Source organism: Malaclemys terrapin, chromosome 8 (assembly GCF_027887155.1).
Source record: "Malaclemys terrapin pileata isolate rMalTer1 chromosome 8, rMalTer1.hap1, whole genome shotgun sequence".
Lineage (NCBI taxonomy): Eukaryota > Metazoa > Chordata > Testudines > Emydidae > Malaclemys > Malaclemys terrapin.
Window position 1 is genome coordinate 71,183,390 of NC_071512.1, and position 24,716 is coordinate 71,208,105.

The 24,716-nt window shown below is 43.1% G+C and overlaps 1 protein-coding gene across 4 annotated transcripts in view; it reads left to right on the plus strand.

Moving 5' to 3' along the window:
• COL11A1 (collagen type XI alpha 1 chain) overlaps window positions 1-24,716 on the plus strand; it is a 236,045-nt gene that overhangs the window by 31,371 nt on the left and 179,958 nt on the right. For all 4 annotated transcript variants that reach the window (XM_054037965.1, XM_054037966.1, XM_054037968.1 and 1 more), the window contains exons 3-4: window positions 308-521; window positions 5,685-5,847. In XM_054037965.1, the coding sequence (XP_053893940.1) occupies window positions 308-521; window positions 5,685-5,847 (377 nt within the window). The remainder of the gene's footprint in view (window positions 1-307; window positions 522-5,684; window positions 5,848-24,716) is intronic.

The window sequence follows — 24,716 nt, forward strand, 5'->3', positions numbered from 1 at the left end:
CAGAACTGCCACCTCTCTTGTATATATTGTGTTACATCTACATAAATGCACAATGGATTTTATAGTTCAAGCTTTTAAGATGTCTTCAGGTAAAACTTTTGGGAAGTAAAGTGAGAATGGGAAGACAAGAAAGTATAAAGACAAAGGTTTGAAGAGAGAAATTTTCTTGTAATCAGAATTTTTATCACATTTATTTTGGAGGAAAAACAGAAAAATAGAACCTCTCAATTAATAATAAAGCATACATGTTTACAAAAAGGTTATATCTTTTTCAGATGTGTGACTACATTTGTCATTTTCTTCTCAGGTGGAAACTTTCCTCAAGACTTTTCAATATTAATTACAGTAAAACCTAAAAAGGGGATCCAGTCCTTCCTTTTATCTGTCTACAATGAACAGGGTATTCAGCAAATAGGTGTGGAAGTTGGTAGATCCCCTGTCTTCCTGTTTGAAGATCAGTATGGAAAACCTGCCCCAGAAGATTATCCTCTTTTTAGAACAGTCAACATTGCTGATGGAAAGTAAGTGTAAAATAAATCAAGTTTAATATAAAAATTAACAACACAGGAACTACTGTGTGGACTAATGTTCCTTCACATAGTATAGTTGTAAAATTAAATGAATCAGTTATAGAATTGTCAGCTGGCTGAACTACAGTGCCACAGAATCTAAGGTCCCTTTGCAGGAGAACTTAGGCCTGGTCTACACTGGGGCAAGGGGGGGATCAATCTAAGTTACGCAACTTCAGCTACGTGAATAATGTAGCTGAAGTCAACGTACTTAGATCTACTTACTCCCGGGCTGATACTCTCCCGTCGACTCCACCTGCACCTCTTGCCCTGGTGGAATACTGGAGTCGATGGGAGAGCGCTTGGTCAATTTATTGTGTCTAGAGTAGACGTGATAAATTGACCCCCGCTGGATCGATTGCTGCCCGTTGATCCAGCGGGTAATGTAGACAAGCCATTAGTTCCAGCTTCCTGCAGAATACAAGAATACAAACAAGTGCAGCTTTGTGCTCCTATTTGCCCTTTCCCATAATTCAAGAGCAAGGGAGCACTCATAGAAATAAAAACTTAAATGAACAATATGAAGCTATGAAGTCATCTTGTTCTTGGCCCATGAAGTCACCCTCAGCTCAACAAGCATCCAGGGACAATGCCAGTGCAAAGTTACCTTCACTTGCCTCCCCGCTACATAAATATGTACCCAGAACCCAGTCTTACCCTGTTCTGCCAGGAGGAGGTTCCCTGAGTCAGAGTGAAGGCATGTTAGCAGGGCAATGTGGCATTGCTTACATGGCTGCTGAGCTGCTGTACCAGTTATTGGATAAAGACAATTCAGGCTCTGGGAATGTCAGTTTGGCACCTTTCATGACCATTATTGTTATTTTTAAAGGCCCCCGACACTAACGCTAATTATATTAAAGGAACATTCATCCTTTTAAAAGTATTTTTATTTATTATGCTACAGTGCAGGAATGGTAGCTGCATTTTTCAGAGATATACAGATTGAAGTTTTTGTTAAACACTGGAAAGGAAAGAATGTTGCAGGCTGGAGGACAAATAAATTCCCATATAATGTCAAGACTAAGGGTTATAAAGTTACTGAAGAATAACATGAAAGACCAAAGGAAAAGTTAAATTGTGTACTAGCTTCCGTGTTACTGCACAATACAGCTTCATAAGGCTCAAAATACTGATATGTGTTCCCCTCAGCAGCAGGAAAACTGAAGCAGCAGGCCATTTTCATTTTGTTTCTCTATATAACAAACAAGGGGTAAAATCCTGTCCCCACTAATGTTTTTCTGTTGACTTCAGTAGAGCTAGAATTTCTCCCCACATGTTGAGGTTCTGATAAAAATGAAGAAATCAAATGAGCTTCACCCAGAGTTGGTTTAAAGGGCTGGCATTCATGCTCCCAACAGAGAGTGGATACTGCTTTTGAATTTACCAAAAGATAGATGCAGAGTGATGTGAAGCAATCTTTCCCTTGCAGGGACTGAGCGAGTGACCTTTTCCTTGCTTTTGGCCCCTGCAGGCCTTGGGGTGGTTGGCCAATATTATGCTTCAGACTCAACTGTCCCACGTAAAACATAGTGCAACAATGAGCTATGCTTTGTCTTAAAATTTAAATGTAATTTAAAAAACTCTAAATAATCAAGTGAGCCTGAGGACAGCTAAACCATTTGCTTTTAAAATTATAATGTTTAACTGAGTTCCAGAGTGAACACAGAATTCCAGTTCTGGCTCTGTGGTACTGGTAACCAGTAAGATTCCATTGCTTCAAGATGTTCCCTTTGATATATAAAAGCCCTTTAAAAATGACCCATGCCATCTCTCTGATTTGGACACCCTTCATGGCTGCAAATGCCAGCCAAGATTATTTAATTCTGGTACTCATCTTGCATCTCGCTAACAGCACATATTTTCTCTGACTCTCCTTGCCTTTTCATATCAGAGATGCTGTGCTTTGCTCACTCCATGTCATATGTAAAGATTCTCTGGTACTCAGGTGTTTAGCTTGTCATTGCAAACAGTCTCACTAAACTAATGCATGTCTTTTGTCGTGATAACAAAGTGCTGTGCAGTATATACTAGAGTTGGTCAAATACTGCAAAATTATTCATGAATGAATGTCTTTCAAATAGAAGTAATTCACTTTGGCAGTATTCACAACCCATTTTTATTCACTTCGTGAATATTTGTGCAAACAAAATGACTTTTGAAAGAATGTTGACAAAAATTGTAAATATGTCCATATAAGTATTTTCACAAGTATTAATGATGGAATGTTTGTGACTCCATCTTGAAAGTTCTTTCTACATTTGGGAGTCATCCAAACAGGGAGGCCAGACATGTGACTTAGGTGACCAATCATAGAGTACAAAGAGCGAATTGTGACTAGCAAAGCATTAACAATAGTGTGTCATTCATAAGCAACCCATTGGCTCGTGCAAATATATTTCAATCTTTCCTCAAATAATTTTGAATAACAAACAAATTCACAAAAAAGTCTGTTCTCAGATCATTCATGAACAGAAAGGGAGTTAATTAATCTAATGAAGTATTGTAAACAGTTTATTTAGCTCTAACCTGAACACACTGAAGTTCTTATACAGGCAAGAATTTAGAGAAAGGCAACTTGGACTTGATCCAAAACCGATTAAAGTCAATGGGAGTCTTTCCAGTGACATCAGTGGGCTTTGTGTCAGATTCCTTGTGCCTAAAGCAGCACTTCAGGAGACAATATTGTATGGGCTTGATACAGTACAAATCTGTAAGTATCACATAGAAGAAATTATCTCCCTCTCTCAAACTATCTCCTTGCAGCAATTTTACATATATAGAACTTTTTGGGGGAAAATTCCCAAAATTACTTAATTATATAATTTCAGGATGATGAATTATGCTGTCTTGCATGGATTATGGATTGACTTAAACAAATAAAATACTAAATGCAATTTTATTAATTTCAAAAGGTTGATTGGCTTTTGCTTTTCTAGTAAGTACATCAGATATTCAATCATTTGAACTACCTAACCCATTTATTATAGATGTCTGTTTTATGCATTACTGTTGCAGTAAGGTTCTGATCCATCAACACACATACTAATGTAAATCCATGGGAATCTTTTCCTTGACTTCAGTGAGAGCTGGATCAGGCCACAAGTGCTTGAAGTTAAGTACATACTTAGGCGTTTCGCTGGACTGGGACTTAAATGCTGCTCCATTCAGTTCTGTGCAAGCATATGCACGGATGGCATTCATCCAAGAGTTCTGAAAGAACTCAAATGTGAAATTGTGGAACTACTAACTATGGTTTGTAACCTGTCCTTTAAATCGGCTTCTGTACCCAATGACTGGAAGATAGCTAGTGTAACACCAATATCTAAAAAGGGCTCTAGAGGTGATCCCAGTAATTACAGACTGGTAAGTCTAACGTCAGTATTGGGCAAATTAGTTGAAACAATCGTAAAGAATAAAATTGTCAGACACATAGAAGAACATAAATTGTTGGGCAAAAGTAAACATGGTTTCTGTAAAGGGAAATCATGTCTTACTAATCTATTAGAGTTCTTTGAAGGGGTCAACAAACATGTGAACAAGGGGGGTCCAGTGGACATAGTGTACTTAGATTTCCAGAAAGCCTTTGACAAGGTCCCTCACCAAAGGCTCTTATGTAAATTAAGTTGTCATGGGATAAGAGGGAAGATCCTTTCATGGATTGAGAACCGGTTAAAAGACAGGGAACAAAGGGTAGGAATAAATGGTAAATTTTCAGATTGGAGAGCGTTAACTAGTGGTGTTCCCCAAGGGTCAGTTCTAGGACCAATCCTATTCAACTTATTCATAAATGACCTGGAGAAAGGGGTAAAAAGTGAGGTGGCAAAGTTTGCAGATGATACTACACTGCTCACGATAGTTAAGACCAAAGCAGACTGTGAAGAACTTCAAAAAAGATCTCACAAACCTAAGTGATTGGCCAACAAAATGGCAAATGAAATTTAATGTGGATAAATGTAAAGTAATGCACATTGGGAAAAATAACCCCAACTATACATACAATATGATGGGGGCTAATTTAGCTACAACTAATCAGGAAAAAGAACTTGGAGTCATCATGGATAGTTCTCTGAAGACATCCACGCAGTGTGCAGCGGCAGTCAAAAAAGCAAACAGGATGTTAGGAATCATTAAAAAGGGGATAGAGAATATAAGAGAGAATATCTTATTGCCCTTATATAAATCCATGATACGCCCACATCTTGAATACTGGATACATATGTGGTCTCTTCATCTCAAAAAAGATATACTGGCATTAGAAAAGGTTCAGAGAAGAGCAACTAAAATGATTAGGGTTTTGGAACGGGTCCCATATGATGAGAGATTAAAGAGGCTAGAACTTTTCAGCTTGGAAAAGAGGAGACTAATGGGGAGTATGATAGAGGTATATAAAATCATGAGTGATGTGGAGAAAGTGAATAAAGAAAAGTTATTTACTTGTTCCCATAATTTAAGAACTAGGAGCCACCAAATGAAATTAATGGCAGCTGGATTAAAACAAATAAAAGGAAGTTCTTCACACATCGCACAGTCAACTTGTGGAACTCCTTGCCTGAGGAGATTGTGAAGGCTAGGACTATAACAGGGTTTAAGAGAGAACTGGATAAATTAATGGAGGTTAAGTCCATTAATGGCTATTAGCTAGGATGGGTAAGGAATGGGGTCTCTAGCCTCTGTTTGTCAGAGGTGATGGATGGCAGAAGAGAGATCACTTGAGCATTATCTGTTAGGTTCACTCCCTCTGGGCCACCTGGCATTGGCCACTGTCAGTAGACGGGATACTGGGCTGGATGGACCTTTGGTCTGACCCAGTACGTCCATTCTTATGTTCTTATGTTCTTATATTTTACTTAGTTTTTAGTCCTGTTCTATTTTTATTTTATATGCTAGTTATTTACAGCCCTTTCTAAAATAAACCACTAAAGGAAGTGTTAGATCTTAAAATGAGAAGATAAAATATGAAAAGAAAATGAATGCTGATGTAGATTTTTATGAACTGTAGTAGGTGTAATTTTTGATTGGTTTACAACTTGTAATATTTTTTTCTTAGTTTGGAACTCTGAATTTATAAGCCTATTTTTAAAAACAGTTTACAGAAGAGCTGTGTTCTTTTGCTAGGTGGCATCGAGTAGCTATCAGTGTGGAGAAGAAAAGTGTTACCATGATTGTTGACTGTAAAAAGAAAACCACAAAAGCACTTGACAGGAATGACAGAGCAATTGTTGACACCAACGGCATCACCGTCTTTGGAACCAGGATTCTAGATGAAGAAGTTTTTGAGGTAAAAGTCCAGCATTAAATAATTGCTGTTAAATGATTTGGTGGTGAGCAGAGTTCCTGATGAAAGTTAAAATAGAAGCTTTTAGGAACTTCATAAGGCAAATTTGGTATAATGCAGGATACTGAATCATTCCAACTCTCTCATTCTCTCTCCAAATTGATGTTCTGGGCTAAGCATAGGCAGCAAGGTGAATTCCAGCCACTTTGGAGGGGTGGGGCAGAATGTGTAGGAGGTGCAGTGTGAGGAGCACATGTCTTGAAGGTACTCTGTATATCTCGGATGATTATATTGTTCATTCTAGTCATTCATTTTCCAAGTAACTAGATTATGCTTTAGCAAAAAGGGAGTATACCTGTTTCTATTGTTGACAGGTCAGGAAGTGGAAAAGGTGAAATGAATATGTTTAAGGAAATGTGTGACTCCTAATAATGAGGTCTCTCTAGGCAGGATCACTACATAAAAGAGATTAGCAAGTTGATGTCATAAACCTCTTTTGTTTTGTTTTTTAAATTCTGTTCTCTGCCAATTGAAACTGATTAATGCTGGACAATGAGAATAGAATACAGGAGCAGATAAATAGTTAACTCCTTTCACATACAGAGTTGCTCACCATAGGACAGATAAAGCCAGGATTAGGCCCATAGGCTTTTAGGCAACATGTATGCCTGAGACTCTACAGTTGGGAGAGGCAATGTGGCATGAAGGTATTGTGCTATGACTCTGCTTCCCTCAAAACCCAGGGAGTTCACACTGCACTGTCTTCTGAAGAGGAGTATTCTGGGACAGGGCTAATGGGTCTGAAGGTTGAGCCATGTCTTCTAGCATCTGCAAATGGATCTACCTGTAGTCACCATGTTACCTCCTCTCCTCAGATTATTTATATGCCTGGCAAGAATAATCTGCATTGGTGGCTATATCAGGCTTGTGAAAGCTCTTTTGAGTGCTGCTGTGGGCACTCCTTTGCACTATTATTTTACTCATTTTTGGGTCAAAATCCGAGGTCCACAATTTGTCTCCATGTTATTAAGTTGCCATGATCATGTTTAGTAGTATATACGCAAATAAAAGGAATTCAGCATGAGAAAATGGGACACATTGTAAAAGAAAGCAGATGACTTGATTGTAGCTTATTTTCTTGATGTTTTACAAGTGAGTTTAGATTTTAGTTTAAATAATACACTAGTCATAAGCTCATTCTTACATATTTTGTGAAAAAAATGCCTTTTAATTCCCAGTACCATCGACACTCTGCTTGTGTGTGGTCTGCAAAACCTCCCAGTATTTCTCTCTTTGCCTTACCTGTTATTGACTAAGGAGAGTCTTTGATGTTTCAGAAGAGTGTTGCCAAGTATCATGTTTATCTGTTTTTAAAATAAATAGAGTGGCTGCTAACACGGAAATGTCTGGTTAAGTCATCTGTGCTTGCTTACTGAAGCAAGCCAGGGGCCTAACATCTCTGGAGCTGTTTGATTATAATGCTACCACCTCTTATCTATGTATTTTTAAAATTTTTATATTTTAAACTTCCAGAAGTTTTTTGTGTCAAAGGAATGTTAAGACATTCCCTTGCAAACACTCAAAAAATCATAGTCTCACTGAAAATTTCCCTTGGCACTCTCAATCACAAAGGTTGTTGGCTTTTCAATCATATCACCACTTAGCTATTTTATCTCAAAAATAAATAATCCCTGTTGTGTCAATTTCTCCTGATATGCAAACACCTCCATTCCATTCTCTCCCCTTTGTTGCTCTATGCTGAACTCCCTCCATCCCTTCAAGTAAGATATTTTCAAAAAAGGAAGAGAAACGGAATCCAATCTGTGTGTGAATCTCTCAAGCTGTCACCTCTTGGTTAGCAACTCTAACACGGGGCTGTGCAGTGACAAAGGTATTGCACAGCGCAATAAAGTTAATGTTGTAAATGTTAATTTACATGGAATTAAGGACTAGATATGGAGACCAAAAATAAAAACAAACATTCTGTTTTCACATACATTCATGCAACTGCCTGAATTCAATGCAGATATGTGGGTGTAATGTATCAGAATTTGGGCCAACCACTTAAACCATTTTTTTCTGTATTTTTTATTCCATAGAGTGTGCATGTTCAAAAATATGATAAACACGGGGCTAGCGATGGTTATCTAGACTTTTCAACATTTCTTACCCTGAATTTGCAAAGCAGTCTTTCAGTTCCACTTCCTAATCAGCTAAGAAGGAAGTTGGTTATGACTCATTAAAGAAATAGTGTAGCTGTCTGTAAAACCCTTTTTTGGAATGTAAATATTCAGCACTGAGAACAGCAACATTTTTACAGTTCGTAGCATAGTTGCAGAAATGCACGTTCTTTTAGTGATTCAGTTTCCCAAGGGTACCTGACATGACATTGTAGCCCATTTCCCTTGGCTTCAACCAAGAGAATCAGTTACAGTACATTTTTGTAAAATAGTGCCTCACAATATTTGGCTAAGGATAAAGGTTCTCACTTTGTTTCCACCCTTAAAACCCCTTCTTTTGGGGGTGTCTTTTTGCTTCCTCTTTTATCATCCATCCTCCTTCCCCTATTTCTATAAGCAACAGCTTGCTCAAAGGCAACTGCAAAAGCCATTGTAAGGATTTGGTCTACAGAGGGCTCTACGACTTGAAGACTCATCTCCTACGGCATTCCAGGGTCCTGAGAGCAAGAATGGCGTCATGCCTGAGCATTGAAGGGCAAGCCATTTTGGAAAAAAATAAAGATCTACTTATTTCCAGAGATAAATTTGAATGGAACCTTCTTCAAGGCGCTAAAATACCTTGATACAGTTCATTTCATTTTCTGAGCTTTGCACTTCAGATGCTGGCTGAGAATGAACCTGGACATGCCAGAAAATGTAAGAAATACTGTTCTCCTAGTATTTCTGTTAAGACTGGAAAAAGACTCTTGAGACTATCCCATTAATACTTGCTACAGGAGAGAACTCTGCTGCCATTAGCTCTGCTCTGGGCCAGCTGTACAGTGGATTTTTATTCTAAAAAAACCAGTCGAAGATGGGGGACTCGTGCTAGATCCTGCATGCTCACCCCCACACCAAACAGATGTTGCCCTATGCACTGACACAAGAAAAAAAAAAAACAGGCTTATTTAGCTGTAGAATGTGAAGAGTTAGATGGTATTTAGTGTAGGTGTTCAGGATTCTGTAGTACAAAGGAAGTAGCTCCTCCTTTTTAAACTGCTTTGTAATATGACAACAAGGATGACTTTATTAGTTTGTATATATATACACACACAATCTAATAGGCTTTCCTTTGCATATGAGAGGAAATACTTCACAGTATACAGTCATCCTTTGGAGTTCACTACCACAAGAAGTCATAGAAGTCAACAGTGTAGCTTCATTTAAGGGCGGGGGGTAATTTTATGACATTTTTACTTATGCAAGCTAAAGACTTGATCCTATAAGCATTGACAGAGGGTTTGCTGCTCCTTGCTAGCATGCCTCCTTGTGGTTCTTCTGGAGATTAGCTCACCCCTGCTCTGACACGCCGTCCTTTGGTTTCTCTCCCCTAGTCTTGCACATGCTCTCTCTCCCTGTAGAGAAGGTTACTCCTTTCTCATCATTTAAAGTACTCTCTTTTTGTGGCAAGGCCCTTCTGACAGGTTACTATAATCCTCCCCTTCCAGGGTATCAAAATCCCATTGGACAGCTATCTCAGGCAGTCTTCTGCTCCACTGCCCAGTCTTTGCACTTCCCCAGTGGCTGGTAGGGGAACATAGCCCACTCACTACTCTGGGTTCCAGTCCAAGAACCCTAAAACCAGCAGACAAGATCTGCACTGTTCCAAACCTTGTGCTGTTTCCCAGCTGCTTCCTACTTTGTCTCTGTCAGACTTCTCCAACAAGGGCATCTATTTTTTCTCCAGTTTCCTCTTTTCCCGCTCTAAATCCATAGCATGACTACAGCCCTCCACACCACAACCCCTTTCTTACAATCTACTTCCTAGTTTTATACCAGCTTAGTCTGCTCCTTGGCCAGCTGGGCTTCATCATCAATTAGAAGCTCATCAGCCCTGACTAATCTCCAGGTGCAGCTTGTCAGAGGGTTAATTGCCCCTTTCTCTCTGCTCAGGCCTTGTGTGGGGTAGGTACCCCATCACAGGCACCCAGCATCTTGCCGTAACAGGCCTTTAGATAAAGATAATCAAATTCAGCCTTCAGTGATCTGAATACTGCAGAGGTCAAGAAGGGTTGTCCCCTTTTACCCCTAACCCTATACAAACAACATTGCTCAAGTGCCCAATTGCACTATTAGAGTAATTTACTTCCTGTTAGGCATCAAGCAGCAGGATTTAGGATTTGATGGATCAATGATTTGACTCATTAGAGCACATCCTGTATACTGATGTCCTCTGAAAGGGCATTTCTAAACCCCTATGGCTTAGGCTTGTATACACACTTACAAACCGTTGCCAGAACTAGATATTGTAACATGACATAATGGTGGCACTTCAGTTTGGCTTTGGTGTGTCTCTGGGGATTCCTCTTTCAGTCAGGTTGCTATGTGGTGAATTCATTTAGAACTCCAAGAAATGACTATAGCTATTTTGTGAAATATTTTAGAAAACACACTTGTATCACTGTAAATAAATACTCAGGATAATAAAGTGGTTGATTTTTTTTTCTAGCTATGTTATTTTATAACATATGGCTCAAAGAAATGTAAAGCAGTCATTTGATAGCATTTGGGAATCAGCTCTCCTGCTGTTTGATTTCTTGGCCATTTACCATAGGTCTTACCCCCCTTTCTGCTCCCACTGCTCTCCTTTGTCTTCTGTGCTGTTCTTGCTCTTCCCTTCTGATCTTGGCTCCCTGTCTGTTTCCATCACAACATGCTGTTTGTTATGGTATGTTTGGAAATTTTAAACTCACAATCCATTTGAAATGTGTAGTTTGCAATTTTCTTTTGCTAGAGATGACAGGTTTTTGATTCTGTTCTGGTTAGACACATACACCTGAAAGTATCTCTTTCCAAATTATAGGCACAATACTGCAACTCTTAGTTATGTGACTAATCCTTATGTATACATGTATTTTACTTTTTCATTCTATGCCATTCTGGTCATCGGCTCTCTAGAGTAAAGATTGCTTTTGCGAGTGAGGGTTCCAAGATTGGGCACTATCCTTTTGTAATTTAATTGTATTCCTAGCATACATGACCACTTGATGAAAATGTTATGGTTTATGCTATGCAGGGTGTGACTCCAGATGATCATAATGGTTTCATCTGGCCTTAAAATCTATGAATATACTAAACATAGTATTCTTGGATGACTTAACAGACCAGTGCAAATATTGTATAGATGGAGTTTTTATGAATTCATTGAAAACTGTGTCTTTGTTTTTACTTTAAGAGAGAGAGGTAAACAGAAATTTCAGGGCTGTACTGAGAAAATAACACTGGTTTTAAAAAAATGTTCAATACATCGTAGGAAATTTGAAACATATTGTCTTAAGCCTTTGCCTCCACTTTCGTTTCATTCTGAGGGTCTTTGCAATTTAGAAGTTCATCTGCCCCTGCTGCTTGTTCTTCACTTGAAGTCCTAAACCAATATTTTATGACCTCGCTGTTGATTACTATTGAGATTACTGTGATGTCACAAACAGAGGATAATGACTTGAAGTGGGGATTAAAGCAGCAGGAGTAGACAGATGCTTAAGAAACAAAGACCTTGTTGTCATGAAAATATCTTATTAAATAAAAGAAGCAAAGAAGAATACTTTCTAAATAGAACATTTTTCTAAGGTGCCTACTGTGACCCTCTTACTCAACTGGGTAGACCCATAGACTTCAATAGGCCTATTTTGTAAGTGCTCATTCATAGAAGGATTGCACAGTGTAGCACAAAAAAGTTTCTGATGTGCCATTTAAAACTAATCTTTTGTGGGTTTTCAAATACACAACATGATAAGCATTGCTCTGTAAACCAAAACTCCAGAAATAGTTACTACAAAAAAGGCAATTCCTACATGCAGAATCAGAGTATTGTAGAAGAAATGAAACAATTAACCAGTTTATGGCTTTGATATAAAAATACTGAAATATGTCTGAAGTATGTCTGTAGTTTAAATATTTCGTAAATAGCAGGGATCTTTTAATATTTTGCCAGCTTTAAGGATTTGTCACTCTTCATTTAGTGTAGTTGGTGTGAATGAGAGGTATTTTATAATAAGTCATTAACTAACACAGTCTTTATGCAGAGATTTCCCTATAGCGATTTCCCCCCCCCACAAAAAAATGCATAGATTTCACATTGATAGCACATGTATTGAATCCTTTTGTTATAGGAAAGAACTATGGGCCTAATACTGCAGCATATCAAACTCTGGTTTAAAGCCAATGGGAATTTTGCTTGCAGAGGTTCTGCAGGGGTGGGCCCTATGGATGTAATCCTTGATAATAAAGGGTAGTGAGTTTTATACTGGATTTTAACCTGATTTCAATTAAAACAAAAGTGGGCCTAATCCTGAAGGCATCTGAAGAAAAACGAAGTGTCTGTGAATTTATCCCAATGGGAGGACATTTGGGCTAGATTGTGATTTATACTGAGTCCATGCAGGGGAATCAGAATCCCTCATATACCCTGTGCAGGGTCCCCAGATGTTGGGTCCAGCTGCATAGGAGCAAATGAGGCTACCTGCCTGCTTATCTATTCAGAGCAGGTATGTATGAAATGCAGAAGGCCTTGGCTCTGTCCCCCCACTGGCTGGCCAGAATAGCTGAGCCAGTGCAGTGGAGATGAGTTATTAATATAATGCTGGTACAAACCAACAGTAAATTACTACTATCAGAAGAAAACAGAGTGTGTTTCTGAGTCACAGCCTCCTTGACTCCTGGGTTACTACAGCTTATGTACCATCACTTGCTCAGGACTGTGCCAAAAATCAGTGTAGCCCTTAGAAGCTTAAGTTTATTTTAACTAGGAGAATGTGAAGATACCAATTCTGACTGAACCCCCATTCTGATTCCTACAGATGGGTTTCCTAGAACAACATTTAGTCTGTGTATGTTTTCTCAGTTACACTTTCTACAAAGTCACCCTTATCAAATAGCATTCTGTCAAAAGGATCAGCTTTCAGATGTTTACATTTACAGCTGAATAACTCATGTTTGAAAACAAATGGGACATAAAGCAAAATATGTGTAATAGATTCTGGGCACAAGTGTCTAGAAACAACCTTCATGCTACAGACACCCGGAACTGCTGCCAGCTTTCAGTTTATGAAAGAAAAAGTAAAATAAAAATAAATAAATAAATAAATTCTTCCATTTCAAAGGCATCTAATAAAAAGAAGCATTCTTTTCAAAAGCTTACAATGTGGCTTTTTGTTGTTGTTCTTCCTTTTTTTACTGGAGGGACATTAGGGTTTTTTTGTTTGTTTTGTTACATTTCCAAATTCAGACAACCGTGGACAAAGAAAAAATATTTTGCTTTGACTATACCTTCACCCCTCTGTTTAGAAAAAAAGAAAGCCAGACTTCTGGTAATTGCTTAGAGTTCAAGTTTATTTTTGAGGAATCTGGAATTAGTTTGCATTTACTCAGGAAGCCAAGAACTGTGCATACAGTGTATCATTCAGTGTATTGTAGTGTTTATAATTCAGTGTATTGTTAACAGTTTGACATCAATAGTGTTGCATGTTACATCAACTCAGTAAGTTTTACAGATCTGATTTATTATCCTCTCATTTGATTTTGTGCGTAATAGGTAATTTCAGATTTTCTAAGAAGTGCAGTGAATAAAGTTCCAAAGATAAATAGCAATAGAAAATGTTTTCAGGTGTTTGTCATATAATTGGAAGGAAGCACTGCCCACATCTCAGCTCTACCATTTAGTAGAGAGGATCACTGCAAAAGTACCCTGTGGATTTTGTAGAGAAAGACCCTCCCCTCATGGTTAATATAGCTTGGCTGTAAATATTTCAGTTTTGTGAGGCAGGGAACATGGTAGTACGGTATCTTCAAAGTCAAAGGCACACTATCTTATTAAATGCGAAGTAAGGATATTAACTGCATATTATTAATTTGCATACAGTTATCTTTCTGAAGACTAGATGATCTTTGGACCCATTTGCACATAGGGTAGGAACAGAGAAGCACAAGATCTTTTCCTGCCTGCCCTATGCTCACGTTCCCATGTTTAAGAAAGAACAGGGTGTACTGCCTCCATAGACCGCCAGTGAGACACACTGCCCCAAAGGGAGTGAGGAGGAAGTATGATCATGTCCTTGCCCTCCCACCCCCATATTGACTCACACAGTGGGGCCAGACATCCCATGAGGTATCCTGCACTGTCCCCTGAACATCAGAGAGTTCAGAGAAAAAGTCTGCCAAAGACCTGGGGTGCAGAGGCTGCCTTCCTGTAGAATGTTGGGGAGGGGAGGGGCCTCAGGGAAGGGGAGAGGTACGGGGCTGGGCAGGGTGTTCAGTTTTGTGCAATTAGAAAGTTGACAACCCTAATCCATTTGTCTGTTGAGCAGTAGGTGTATGGGAGACTACTCCTGCTCTGAGTGTTGTTTAGCATCCACTGGGCATATCCACTCCTGCTCTATATCCTGGATGAACGAAGGAGCCTTCTTTTCATCAGCCCTTTGAGATCATTACTGCTCATTAGTTTCTCAGGCTGGGGCCTGGAAAGAGGAACTGCCACTAAATTACAAGTATATTATGCAGTGTTGCTTCTTATAATAGAATGTGTTTCAGGGTTGGATCTGATCAGGAGGGAGACCTCCAAAGAAATGAATGGTGCTACAAGATGTGGTTAGTACAGGGGCACATAGCACTATTCTTTTGGCAGTCATTACTGACTTAGTGCATCATGTTGTTTATGGGGAAATGTGTGAGGTGCAGATGTTTGGATGAGAAATAAAATTGGATTCCTGAAAACTCACTGAAAAAAGAACAAAATCTAGTTTGGGCTACAGTAATTCCCCCCAGCAGTTTCAATTACATATGATATCCTTGACTTCCTGTCTTGAGTAGTATTGGCGTCCATCTCTAAGAAATTGCTGCATTCTATCTAGAGGTGGCTACGTTTCCTTGGGGTGTGTGTGAGTAGCCGATTGTGTGTAGGATCTAAGGACAGCTTTGTTCCATGTTGCAAAGATAAAAAAAAATTATTCTGAAATAACAAATCTTTTCTTAAAGCTCAAAATATGCTAGTGTGAATATGGGGTTTCAGCATCAAGAGGACATTGATTTCTATGGAAACTTGGGCCTGTATAGAATTTTGCTTTCACAATTTATTGCTTTCATAATTTATTGCTTTCACAGTGCTTAAAGTTGGCAGGCTTTTAGTAAAATGTCTTGCTGTTAATATTATGCAATGGACCTGGCATATGGAATATTATATTAAAGGCCAGCAGAACTCTTCAGTCCCTCAGGCTTTTGCAGGAAGATTAAATGAATTCTGCAGCAGGTTTTTCTAAACTCTATAGTAATAATATCCAGGCTGTCTAGACTGCTGTTATTTGGAGTCTACGGTTTTACTGTCAAACAGCTAATTAGAGGAGATTGGCATGTATCCAGAGCTTTAGGGTTTCTAGTGATTTAGTGAAGATTCTACTGCTAGATGAACAGTTTGGTTTTCATATACCGGTAAAGGTATAACAATTCCAAGGTGCCTTTTCAAAGATACTGGTGTTTCTCTCTAAGGTCCTCTTCATATGGTGACTGGCACTAGTTTTGTTATGCTTCTGGTACCATCTAGTTAGTCACGCTAAGAAATAATTGCTAAGTGTTGGGTTATCTTTAATTAGGATGGGGAGGAGACCCCCAAATGCCACATGGACTAAGCAAATGGCTGGCAACAAGAAGCTTCTCTATTACGTTATCATCTTTACCAGTGACTGACTTTAATAATAAAGTGCACTTATTGATCACATTATAAACAATGTTAGTAAGTGAATATCAATATCCCTATTTCACACACAAGGAAATGGAGATTAGAGAGGTTAAGTGACGTTACACAGGTTACAGAACAATTCATTATCAGAATCAGGATTGGAATCCTGGTCTGTTGACAATTAGTACTATGTCTTATCCCCTAAATCATAATGCTATCCAGGCAAGTTAGTTATTTCACCAAATTGTATCTTAGGTTTCCCATCTGAAAATCTGTGACTATGGGCTTGAATCAAAGACCACTGAAGTTAACTGAAACACTTCTGTGGGCTTTGGATCAGATTCAGTGCTTTTAATTATAAACCAAATCCCCAAATACAAAGGAATTAAGATGTCCACAGCCATGTAAGCATCACTATTCCCACTATACAGTTGAGGGTCGGTGGAGATGAATGAATCACTTACCTTGACATAGAGATTTAGGCACTGGTTCTGACACTGATTTAGGCCCTAATTCAGCAAATTACTTAAACTGATGCCTAACTTTAAGCACGTCAGTAATCCCATTCAGTTCAAGGGAACTATTCATGTGCTTAAAGTAGGGTACATGCTTAAGTACATTGCTGAACTGGAGTCTTACTATATGACCTAGGCTATGTTATTTAGCCTCCCTAGACCTCAATTTTCTCACCTCTATAATGGAGGTAATGATATTTACCTGCTAAACAATGTTTGAAAACTTATATATAAGTTTATCATCATTGACCCAGAGTAAAGCAGTCTTTATACCATCTTCCTACGCATCTCTAATATCAGATCCTGTAGGAAGAGGGAAAGGAGACCTGGTTCAGCAAAGACACCAAACCTCTGGATTTGGAAAATTCCTTGCACAGCATCTGTACATCCTTTCATGGATAGGATTGCCTGAATTAAAGCAATGAGCGGACGTGAGGAAATTTTGCATAATTGTGACTTTAGTGCCACTCAAACTGTTAAATAGAATGAGAACCTGAATACCATATAGTAATCAGATTGTCTGTCTCAGTAAACTCTGTCTGCAACCTTTCCTCTGGGCTTCCATTAGATTTTTTAGCTCATCTAAACTCCTTTTAAATACAACCAACAACACTATGCAGTCCAGTTTCTGCCTTCCCTGTTGAAGGAAGAGGTTTGTACATTTCCTTCCACTTCTGCAACTCTTTTCTCTTGTGCCCCCTCTCATATTTTTTTGCTATGAGACTCATCTTTTGTCCTGCAAATTTTATTCAGGGATAGCGCAACACAGGGATCATTTAGGTGCCTAAGTACAGATATAGAGTCTGATTTCCAAAAGTGTCAATGACCTACAGCTCACGTTAACTTCAGCTAGAATTTTGGGTAATCAGCACTTCTGAAAATGAGGCCATTAGGAGAAAAACTTTAGGGACCTGGGTTTGAAAGTGTAGGAAAATTGAATACTTATAGATTGTTCACATGGCTGAAATATGTTGTCATAAAGACAAACATTTACAATTAATGAATACATCTGTGAAAATCAAAGTCTCTTTGTAGATAATTCTTAAACAGAAAACGAATGTATATTTGTCAGATAAATAACTATAAAATATTACCCAAGACTGATTACTAAAATATTAAGGCATTTAGATTGTAGATGCCAGATGGAGTACCAGCTGAATGTGCATTTGGAGTCTGAGCTTGGAGGTTGGGATGATATTGTTGACCAATCTGTGGTGCCGTCTGTTCAGTAATAACTAGAACAGTGGTGTCAGAACAGTGCTTCCAGCATTCATGATAATATATATACAAAGGGTGTCATCTTGCCTCCAAGGACAATTTCAGTACAATATACAAGTGTTCTAAGAAGCCAAGAAGCCAATCAGAATACAAACAGCATTACCTCCTAGCACAAAAGGAATATGTTTATTGGGGCAAAGGGAGGGGAAAGAGGGAAAGAAAAGGAAAAGGTAATTCTCAGTAAAACAAACAGAAAATCAATCAATGTATTGACACCTCCCACATTCCTGGCTGGCTGGACCACTGGGTCCTGAGACCTCAGAATGGTGGCCATAGCTGCCTGAGTAGAAACGGAATGCTCTCTAACGGTTTTTGAGCTCCCCTTTTATGTGGGATGATGGGCAGTGCTGGCAGATGGGCAGTGCTGGAAAGTGCAATCAGTGGATCAGGAGTATGTTTAAACAATCTAAACCAAATGATAACAACAAAGAGCTTTTTGTTCTGTATAAATGTATAGTCTTACACAATGGTCCCGTGCCAAAATTCTGTGGTGTGTAAATCCAGTGCAAAGCAAAATCCAGCCGACCGACTGTCTTATCCCAATGGCTTTGCTTAAACTTAACTATCTATCTAAATAGACAGTGGCTTCTGAGGTATTCCCCGGTGTACTCATAACAGCTGCCACAGTGTGGATGCTGATCTACATGGGCATCTTAAGAACACAAGCAGCTGGGTAGTCCACAGCAGGCTATCTGAACTGGGGATTCTTCCTAGTCTTTGCCTTTTTTTCACCCAAGGAACAGAGTGCTGGCTGGAGTCCAGCAGGATAAGGGCCAGGGTCTTCAGAGAACTCAAACTATCTGGGTTCCTCCCCACCAAAACTGACTCCTTTGGTTGCTTGCTCCCTCTAGCTTGCCCCTTCCCTTCACTCACTCAGTATTGATCTGGCTGGGGAAAAGGGGAGGCGCAGCAGGGTATAAGAACAACTGTTTACTCTTTCCAGGAACACTTAGTACTGGAGCTTCAGGCATTAGTCATACACTTACTATGCACAGCCACTCACAGGAGTAAGTTGCACCTTTTAAGGTCTACCTTAAGAATAATTATGATAAATATTTAGCACATACATAGTACTTTTCATGTGTAGGTCTCAAAGTACTTAACAAAGATCAGAAAGTATTAATAGACCTATTCTACACACAGGGAAAGTGAGGTACAGGGAAATTAAGAGTCTTATCCTACATCATGTTACAGAGTCAATGACAGAGCTGGATGAGAGGTCACATGTCTGTTTGCTAGACTGTTGTATCTATCAATACACTTCTAACAATATTTATAGAATTATTCTGACAACTGACCTGACAGCCTATGAAGCAAGTGCAATACGAGACAGTCACAGTTTCACTGAATAAAACTTAACAAGTACTGTATGTAGATTTGAGGTGCATATTCAGTTACTGCAAATTAACTAAATATATCAGCTCAGATAATATGATAAACAATTTGGCAAATATTGTATGAATATATTAAATGCTTTGGTAAATATTGTAGAAAAGCAAAGGTTTTTTTAGTTATGAGCAGAGCTGGAAGGATTTTGGGGGATTGCTTTCTGTAACTTTTCCTTTTATATGGAAATAATACTGTATAAAGTTGTTATTTTCTCCAAAATATGTTGTAGTAATTTTGGGCCGCGGTTCGGCCCTCAGCGGGGCTGTGGGGTAGCCCACCACCTCGCTACAGTCAGAAAAGAGCCCCGAACCCTCAATCAGGGCGGGGATGTAATCACACAGTCAGGCAAATACCCAGGCCTTTAAGCAGGGGCTGGGTCAGAGTTTGTAGCAGCCCAGGCCCTAGGTCAGGGCGGGGCAATAATCAAATAGTCAGGCAGGCACCCAGCCTCTCTAGGCCAGGGGAAAAAGGGGGAGTCTGCCACCCAAGGAGTGGGTGGCAGGGGGGACGCAGGCCCTCCCACTCCACTGCGTCCCAGCCCAGGGCCCTAGCAGCGACGGACGTTCGCTGCTGTCAGTGGGGATCCTGGCCGCAACACACTGACATCGGCTCTGGCAGTGCAGCAGCCAGACTGGGGTCGGCTGCTCCCGGGCTACTTCCACACTCCCCCTCATATGGTACCTGGGCCGTCTTAGTGTCTTCGGTGCTCTCCACCAGCATTGGCTCCTCTGGGTAGGTAGCGAAGGACAGGCTCGGCTCCTCCTCGGGGTAGCTGGCACAGGGCAGGCTCGGCCAGTCCTCCTCGGGGTACCTGGTGAGAGGTAGGCTCGACCGGCCCGGTGAGTCAGCAGGCTGCTCGCGGCCTGTGGCTGTTTCCCAAGCAGAAGCTCGGCCAGGGACGTCTGCTCTCTCCGCCGGCCTGGGCTCCACTGAGCTCTGCAGGCGGGCTTTTATACTTCTGGGTTGGGGCCGTGACCTCGGAGGGGCGGGCGCCGGACTCGGTGGCTCCGCCCACGTTGGTAGTAGGGGAGGTTCGGCCCTCAGCGGGGCTGTGGGGTAGCCCACCGCCTCGCTACACCCACCCCCTCTCAAGGCTGGCTCCCGTCCCTCGGGGCCAGACCCGTCCAGCTCTCCCAGGCGGGACAAGAAGTCCGTGTTTGCGTGGTCCTTACTGGCCCTATGGCGGATGGTATAAGCATAGGGTTGTAACGCCAGGTACCACCGCGTTAACCTCATATTATTGTTCTTCATCCGGGCCAGCCACCGAAGTGTGGCGCGGTCAGTAACTAGAATGAAGGGGGCCCCTAGGATGTAATAACGCAGGGCGTCACAGGCCCAATTTACTGCTAGGGCCTCCTTCTCTATTACAGCATAGTGTCTCTCTCGCGGGCATAATTTCCAGCTGAGATATATAACTGGGTGCTCCTCCCCATCCACCTCCTGAGACTGGACTGCCCCTAGTCCTACCTCCGAGGCGTTGGTCTGTAGGATGAGCCCTCGGTCAAAGTCGGGACTGTACAGGATGGGTTCGCGGCAGAGACAATCTTTGAGAGCCCGGAAGGCGCTGTCGCACTCCAGGGTCCATTCCACTCGTCTGGGACTGGTTTTGACAAGGAGCTCTGTTAAGGGGGCTGCAATGGAGGCAAAATCGGGGATGAACCTCTGGTAATAGCCCGCCAGTCCCAGAAATTGGCGTACGTGGAGCTTCGTAGTGGGTGGTGGGCATGCCGCTAAGGCTTGGACCTTTCCCACAAGGGGTTTCACTTGTCCCCCTCCAATCGTGTAGCCCAGGTAGGTGGTCTTCTGCCACCCGATACGACATTTCTTTGGGTTGGCGGTTAACCCTGTGGCTCGTAAGGACCTCAGGACAGCCGCTACCCGCTCTCAGTGGTTCTCCCACCGGTTGCTATAGATGACGACATCGTCCAGGTACGCGGCTGTGTACTCGTGGTGAGGAAGAAGGAGGCGGTCCATGAGCCGCTGCAACGTCGTGGGGGCACCATGGAGACCGAAGGGCGTCCGGGTGAATTGGTAGAGGCCCGTGGCAGTGGCGAAAGCAGTTTTCTCCTGGGACATGGGGTCGAGGGGAATCTGCCAGTATCCTTTGCTTAGGTCAAGGGTCGTGAGGAAGCGGGCCTTGCCTAAACGGTCCAGCAGCTCATCTACCCGAGGCATTGGGTAGGCGTCGAACTTCAAGATGGAATTCACACGATGGCAATCGATGCAAAAGCGCTGTGTGCTGTCTGGTTTAGGGACCAGGACTACTGGGCTGCGCCACTCACTTTGGGATGGTTCAATGACCCTGTCAAGACTGTATCCCCACTTTGAACTTTAGGGTATAAAATGTGGGGGCCTGCATGAAGACTTCTAAGCTTAACTACCAGCTTAGGTCTGGTCCGCTGCCACCATCCCAATGGATTCCCTTCCCTGGGAAGCCTTGAGAAACCTTTCACCAATACCCTGGTGAATCAAGATCCAAACCCCTTGGATCTTAAAACAAGGAGAAATTAACCATTCCCTCTCCTTCCTTTCACCAACTCCTGGTGAATACAGGTCCAACCCCCTTGGATCTTAAAACAAGGAAAAAATCAATCAGGTTCTTAAAAAGAAGGTTTTTAATTAAAGAAAAAGGTAAAAATCATCTCTGTAAAATCAGTATGGAAAATAACTTTACAGGGGAATCAAACTTAAAGAGCTCAGAGGACTCCCCTCTAGTCTTAGGTTCAAAGTACAGCAAACAAAGATAAACACTTTAGTAAAAGTTACATTTACAAGTTGCGAAAACAAAGTAAAACTAAGACGCCTTGCCTGGCTATTTACTTACAAGTTTGAAATAGGAGAGACTTGTGTAGAAAGATGTGGAGAACCTGGATTGATGTCTGGTCCCTCTCAGTCCCAAGAGCGAACGAACAACCCAAACAAAGAGCACAAACAAAAGCCTTCCCTCCCCCAAGATTTGAAAGTATCTTGTCCCCTTATTGGTCCTTTGGGTCAGATGCCAGCTAGGTTACCTGAGCTTCTTAACCCTTTACAGGGAAAAGGATTTTGGAGTCTCTGGCCAGGAGGGATTTTATAGTACTGTACACAGGACAGCTGTTACCCTTCCCTTTATAGTTATGACAGACCCCCAGCTCTAGCATCGCTCGGACTTCTTCCTCGACGACCTGCCGCATACGATAGGGTAGGGGCCTAGTTGACTCTCGGATCACCACCCCCAGTTCCGTCTGAATAGAATGGTACATGAGGGTCATGTAACCCGGCTGGGCAGTGAACGTCCCACGGAACGCCTGCAGGAGGCACCCGGTCTGTTTCCGTTGTTCGACTGTTAAGGACTCTCCGAGCTGAGGCGTGGTGACGTCTTCCGTCGGTGTAACCCGGGGCCCTAACTCAGGCTCTGGGGGACAGGGATTGACTAAGAGGCCTTCCCGTTCCCGCCAGGGTTTCAGGAGGTTGATGTGGTACCGCTGGACTTTTTTCCGGTGATCTGGCTGGTTGACCTCGTAGGTGACCGGCCTGATCTTCCAAATCACCTCATATGGCCCCTGCCACCGAGCCAGGAGTTTGGATTCACTGGAGGATAAGAGAAGTAGAACCCAGTCGCCAGGTTGGAACTCGCGGACTTGGGCCTCTCAGTTATATGTTTGGGCCTGAGCTTTCTGTGTGGCCTTCAGATTCTCTTGAGCGAGAGTTCCAGCTTGTGCTAGGCGTCCCTGCAGCTGGAGGACATACTGGAGCAGGCCCTGAGTGAGTGACAGGGCTTGTTCCCAGGTCTCTTTCATGAGGTCCAGCAGTCCCCTTGGACAACGGCCATACAACAGCTCGAAGGGAGAAAATTTGGTGGAGGCCTGGGGTACTTTGCGGACAGCCAAGAGTAACGGTGGGATCAACTGGTCCCATCGGCGCAGGTCCTCAGGGGGGAACTTGCGCAACATGTCTTTCAGGGTGCGGTTGAACCGCTCGACCAGGCCATCGGTTTGCGGGTGGTATACAGAGTTGCGCAGCTGCTTAATCCCAAGGAGTCTGCAGACCTGCTGCAGTAACCGAGAGGTAAAGTTGGTACCCTGGTCGGTGAGGATCTCCCAGGGCAAGCCCACTCGGGCAAAGACCTTGACGAGTTCGTCGGCAATGGTCCTTGCAGCGATGCTCCGGAGCGGGACGGCTTCGGGGAAGCGGGTCGCGTAGTCCACTATGACCAGGACATAAAGAAACCAGGCCCAGCTCCTCGGGAGGGGTCCCACCAAGTCCATGGCCACCCGCTCGAACGGGGTCTCCATAATGGGCATGGGGACTAGTGGGGCCGGGGCCGTCCGTGGGGGAGCAGCGAGCTGGCACTCCGGACAGGAGCTACAATAATTTCGCACTTCTTGGTGCACCCCAGGCCAGAAAAACGGGGATGTCGTGGGCGAGCTTCATCACCGCTCGTCGGTGACAGCGAGGCACAATCAGTTGTCGCTGGACCTCCCCGGTACAGACATCTCGGTCCACCCGATAGAGGCGGTCGCATCGTAGCTCGAACCAGGGCCATACCTTGGCCCGGGCAGGATCGATCAGAGCATCGTCTATGGCCGCCAACTGCTCATACGCCTGCTCCAGGGTGGGATCCTCCCTCTGGTCGCAGCAGAAGTCTGTACCGATCTGAAGGTCATCGGTCGATGTTAGTGGGGGGTCTTTAGGCACACCCCCCTGGCTCTGATGTCCCGCTTCTTCAGCCTCCACGGCGGGGTCCTCGCGGCAGTCCCCCTCCAAGGCTGGGGTGATATCGGGTCTCTCCTGCGCATGGGAGCCCAGGACGCATGGGAACTCTGGCCAGTCTCGCCCTAAGATCACGGGGTAGGCGAGTCGCGGAGCCAGGCCAACCACCATGGTCCGCGTGACTCTGTCGACGGTCAGTGGGACTCGGGCACTGGCGTACGGTCGAACATCACCGTGGATGCACTGCAATAGGATGTTCCCCAGCTGGGGGTCTTCAGGGAAGCCCAGGCTTTGGCAGACTAGGGTTTGTCCACAGCCAGAGTCAACCAGGGCCCGCCTCTGGCAGTCTCTGACAATGATGGGCACGGTGACCTTGGCAGCCTGCGGAGGTCAGGCACGGTTCTCTCCAGCGCAAACGTGCCCAAAGCTGCAGTCCATCTCAGTGCAGTCGCGTTGGAGATGTCTGCGCTTCCCACAGGAGAAACAGGGCCCGATTTCGGGTCGCCCAGGTCGGGCTGAGCCTCCCCCCTGGTTCCTAGGGGGACTTTGCAGGCCCCGCCGGCCCCAGTCTCGGGCACCATGGGGGCAGGCTGAGGGGGACCCTCGGGACGTCTATACCGGGGCTCCTGACTCCGCGGGGGATTCCGTGGTTCAACTCGGGGGCTCGCCCGTCTCTCGGGGTTGGGGCGATCGAGCCCTGGAGGGTTGCCCCACATACCCGGCCCGACCGGGGTTTCTGCCCTCTGTGAGGGCAACGGCAGCCGCTACAGTGGGAGGCCGGTGGTGGAGGACCCAAACCCTCCCCTGGGACAGGAGGATGTGGACGAACTGTTCCAGCAGGATTTGCTTGGTGAGCTCCTCAGGGTTCCGCCTGTCAGGTTGTAGCCATCGCCGACACAGGTCTCTCAGCTCCTGGGCTACCAGCTGGGGTCGGGTGCCCGGGGTGTAGGACAGGGCCTGGAACTGCTGCCAGAAGGTTTCGGGGCTGATGTCTAAGGCGTCTAAAATGGCCACCTTTACCCGGACATAGTCTCGTGCATCCTCCGTGGACAACCCCCGGTAGACCGTTTGCGTCGTCCCCGTCAGGTATGGTGCCAGGAGGGTGGCCCACTG